At 36.7% G+C, this 4901-nt stretch overlaps 1 protein-coding gene across 1 annotated transcript in view; it reads left to right on the forward strand.

The window, feature by feature from the left end:
- The first annotated feature begins 1190 nt into the window (after positions 1-1190).
- LOC128249687 (uncharacterized) overlaps positions 1191-4901 on the forward strand; it is a 37340-nt gene continuing 33629 nt past the window's right edge. The window contains exon 1 of the mRNA XM_052974039.1: positions 1191-1359. Within this exon, the coding sequence (XP_052829999.1) occupies positions 1319-1359 (41 nt within the window). The 5' untranslated portion in view covers positions 1191-1318. The remainder of the gene's footprint in view (positions 1360-4901) is intronic.

Below are 4901 nucleotides of genomic sequence, written 5' to 3' on the forward strand. Positions count from 1 at the left end.
TCTGAGTGACCTATGGTTACACCATATGTCTTCGTCTATCGTTTCAAAAAGCGTCCAACAGTGGCGGTGCAATCACTAAATCTTGATTTCTACTTCCTTGTGCTTTAGATTCTAAACGTTTCTGTAGTTTAAAATTTCCAAATAGTACTCTTTAACCCAGAAAACATAAACGTAGTACGTATTCCCACATATCCACAAATTATTTAGATTAATATATTCATTATTATTATTGTAGACAATTGTAAGTAATCATTAACCACGATTCAGATTTTGAGTTTATTGATATTCAATCTTCAAATTCCTTTATTATATAAACTGTTCAATTCGATTATTGGAGTTTATCCAAATTCTGTATCAACTATATTTTTTCGATAAACAAATAATAATGAATTTCAACTGTAAACAAAATTTTTAAAAGTATATATCTATGATAGAAATGTAAAAATGTGAATTATAATGGATTACTGTTAGATTACATTTTAATTTTATTTCTAGACAAATGATAAAACAGCTTTATCTAAATGGACATGAAGAAAGAAAGAAAGAAATATTAAGTAATTTAGAGTTTGGCTTAACTGATCTGATCTTAACTGGCACTCACTCCGTTGGTTATGTCTACGAAGGTCCCAATTGATCCGATCAACGGAACACTCTGCACATGAAATGAACGTACAAGTGGCTGAACACTCGACAGTTACACGTACCCTTAACGTAGTTCTCAGGGAGATTCACCGCGACGAAGAATGTGACGAAGCGGGCCTTTTGGATTTCATGCACAGTTCATTTTTGCCAGATGAAAACACTTGAGCACCGTGAAGTAAACCGTTTTGCTCAAGAACATAACATGCTGCTGGGAATTGAACTCACGGTCTTGCGATCGTGAGTTGAATACCCCTAACCACAAAGCCATGAGCCTTCACTGACTGATGTGGCTAAAATGCAAGACATAACAGAATTCTTGAAGAAGAATAGAGAAGTTCAATCCGCAGAATATGCAATACAATGGGCCTGCAATTCAATGGTTTTCATCGATAGCAAATGTTGTTATTATTAGTCCGATCAACCGTAATTAAGAAATTATAGACTGTTCCAAATCCAACATCTCAAACAGAACAATCTCCTATTAATTGAGAATTGAATGAAGACATTAGTGAATGGCCTTTCCCGATAGCTCTTGATATGGGTGATTACTGAGCGAAAAGGAAAGAAACACAATACACAAGGATTTGGATTCAATGAAACGCAATGGATTTGAAGATTTCAGTGAATTCTAAGAGAGAAAGTCAATTGATGGTTAAACTATTGGAAGGAAGTGGTTATGCTATTCAAAATCTACGGCTGGAATTTACTGCTTTCAATGTAAGTTGTTTAATAATCTCCAATGGTTTTGCTATCTATCTATCTATCTATCTATCTATCTATCTATCTATCTACGTATATGTATCTGTGTATATGCACATACACGCATAATTACGCATAGGCATACATACACAAGTACACACATACACACACAGGCAGACACATACATATATATATATATAGTGAATTGAATCATGCAACTAGATCTTTGCGCAATGTTCATTCCTTCCATGATTAGGTCCGTGATTGTAAGAGGTTAAGTGAACTTGAAAACGTTAATGGCCATCCATACGTGTGCAGTAAATAGTTTTGCTCAAACAAGACCTCATGCACCGGAGCGTACTGATCCAGCACGACAAAAGTAAAAACACAAAGTGACTACATACTGATTTCAAATTTTGGCACAAGGCCTGCAATTTCAGGGTAGCGGGTCAGTCGATTACACCAACCCCAGTGCTCAGCTGGTTCTTATCTTATCGACTTCAAAGGGATGAACTGCAAAGTCGACCCTGGCGAAATTTGTGCTTAGAAGGTAAAGACAGACGAAATGCCGCTGAGCATTTATTGAGGTATTCATTAGGATATTCATTAGCACTAGTAATAATAAAAACAACGACACCAACACAAGGAATAAAAAAGGAAAAGAACAACGAGACCACCACCACTGCCCTCACAACCACCAATAACAGCAACGATACCACCACCATAAGGAAGACTGTACGGAAGCCTCTCTACGCGTAGTCCATCGACATAATACAAATAACTGCCAAAAATGCAGGAATTAATTAAATTGTAACGTTTTAAATATCAAGAGAAATCATCCTTTCTACTAAAGACACAAAGCCTGATATTTTGGTGGAACGGATTGACTAGTCAATTAAATCGATCTCAGTTCATAACTGGTACTTATTTCATCGACTCTGAAAGAATGAAAAACAAAGTCGACATCGGCGGAATTTGAACTCAGAACGTAAAGACAGACGAAACACCGCTAAGCATTTTGCACTGCATGCAAACGATTCTGCTAGCCCACCGCTTTCTGTAACCTAGCGGTTCTAAAAAAGACACGGATAGAACAAGCACTAGGCTTTAAAAATAAGTTCTGGATTCGATTTGTTCAACTAAAACCCTTCTAGGCGGTGCTCCAGCATGGCCGCAGTCAAATGACTGAAACAAATAAAAAGTATAATAAGAGGAACTTTTATTATTCTTTTCTACTCTAGGCACGAGACCCGAAATTTTTATGGAGGGGCCAGTCGATTAGATCGACCCCAGCACGTAACTGGTATTTAATTTATCGACTCCGAAAGGATGAAAGGCAAAGTCGACCTCGGCGGAATTTGAACTCGGAACATCAAGACATCAAGAGCGTCAGAACATCAGAGCGTCAGAAAATTGCTTTGCAGCTTTCGTTCTAGCTCTTACCGTTTTGAGTTCGAATCCCGCATCAAGCTCAACTTTGCCTTTCAGCCTTTTGGGAGTCAATAAAATAAAGTACCCGTCAAGTACTGGGATTCATGTAATCTAGTAGCACCTTTCCTCCAAATTTCTGGCTGTGTGCCTATAGTAGAAAGGATTCTTCTGGGGTTGATAAAGTACCAGTTATATACTGCGATCGATGATGTCGACTATTTCTCCATCTCTCGAAACTGCTTAAACCAGAAAATATTATTATTCAAATGTAAAAGGTACGGAGATGGTAGAATCGTTAGAGCGTCACAAAAAATAGTCCTTTGCGGCTTTCGGTCTGGCTCTTTACGTTCTGAGTTCAAATCTCGTCTAGGTCAACCAAGAATTACATCCCTGCAGGGTCGCAGAAACTGCTGGCATTGTGCCTAAATTAGAGACAATTATTATTAACATGAAAGAAATCCTTAATATGATCTCTAACTCTTGTGCGCAAGGCGTGAAAATGTGAGGAAGGAACTGGTTATATTGTTAAGTGGTAGAACACAGCGATGCAATTTTCAACGCGTGTTTCCTCCTAAATTAATTTTTTTTTCCATTATCTACTACACAGGATTAATAAAATTCCAAGATAGATAACCTATTAAAATTTTATATCAATGTATTATCCAATTACAAATGAAGTAATCCGAGTTGAAAGAATTCAGGTGTTTCGTCTGGCATTGAATCAAAAGTAGTTTCGTACGTTCATGTTTTGAGGTCACGACTTTGTAAATCTTGAAACCTCATGTGAAATTGTTCCAAATGAAGGAAAAACTATAAGTAAGGTTTATGGAAGTGTAAGTAAAAGTATACGGTAAGTAAAAGTATACTGCAAAGTACTTGCAATTAGTTCAGTCGATTGCAGGAGTAAGAGAGTTCAGTTCTCATGTAAGAGACTCAAGCGAACTGTTGGTATGCGTGACGCTTTGGCAAGTGTCTTCTACTATAGCCTAGGGCCAACCAAAGCGTTGTAAGTGGATTTGTTAGATGGAAACTGAATGAAGCCTGTCGTATATATATATATATATATATATATATATATATATATATATATATATATGTATGTGTGCGTGTGTGTACGTATGTGTGTCTCCGCCTCTACCGCTTGACAACCGGCGTTGTTGTGATTATGTCCTCGTAAATTAGCGGTTCGGTAAAACAGGTCGATAGAATAAATACTAGGCTTTAAGAAAACATTTGACCATAAATTCTTCAAGGCAGTGCCCCGACATGGCCGCAGTCTAATGACTGAAACACTTAAAAGATAAAGTTATATAGGTATATATATATATATATATACGTTAGGCTTCTACATACTTTCTGTCGAGAAAATCCAGTCACAAGTTTTTGGTTGGCCCGAAGCTATTGTAGAAAACATTTTTCCAAAGTGCAAGGCAGTGGAACTGAACCCGAAACCATGTAGTTGGGAAGCAAACCTCTTACCGCACAGCCATGTACACGTAGTTGCACACACTCAGATACCACACAAACACATACAGGAATATTAAAGGACGCAAAGCTAAAATACAGGAAACTAGTTTATTACAAATAACACAGATCTCATATAAAAACAAACAACTAGACATATTAACTGGTTTCTAACTAGCAGTATTATATTGCACGTTTCTGTTAATATGATGACTTGGAGTTATTTGAATCTATGAGATTATCAAGCCAGAATGAACATTATTAGACTGAAATCCTAGACAAGTGGCTCAAGTGCGCATTTGCGTTATGAGGTGCAAAACAATGATCTTGCTATGTTACTCTGTGTACGTGTGGCGACAGCTGAAAGGGTAACAAGTTTGCATACGTTAATGCAATAAAAACAATAGTCGGCTTTATAAGATGAGATCTATAATAAAAATATAATTTCCTCTACGTATTTTTTGTTGTTAAATATTCTGAATTTCTCGAAATTCTACAAAAGGATATTTGGATTTACCTGTCAGCCACGAGGATTTACCTGCGATATGTATTCTACTTACATTTACTGGTATCTGATTGCTGAACATTTATAACCAAATCCTTTTAATACCGAGTACTTCATCGATAACGGCCAAGAGATTTTTTAATCCCATTTTTTTCTTCTA

Source organism: Octopus bimaculoides, chromosome 17 (genome assembly GCF_001194135.2).
Source record: "Octopus bimaculoides isolate UCB-OBI-ISO-001 chromosome 17, ASM119413v2, whole genome shotgun sequence".
NCBI lineage: Eukaryota > Metazoa > Mollusca > Cephalopoda > Octopoda > Octopodidae > Octopus > Octopus bimaculoides.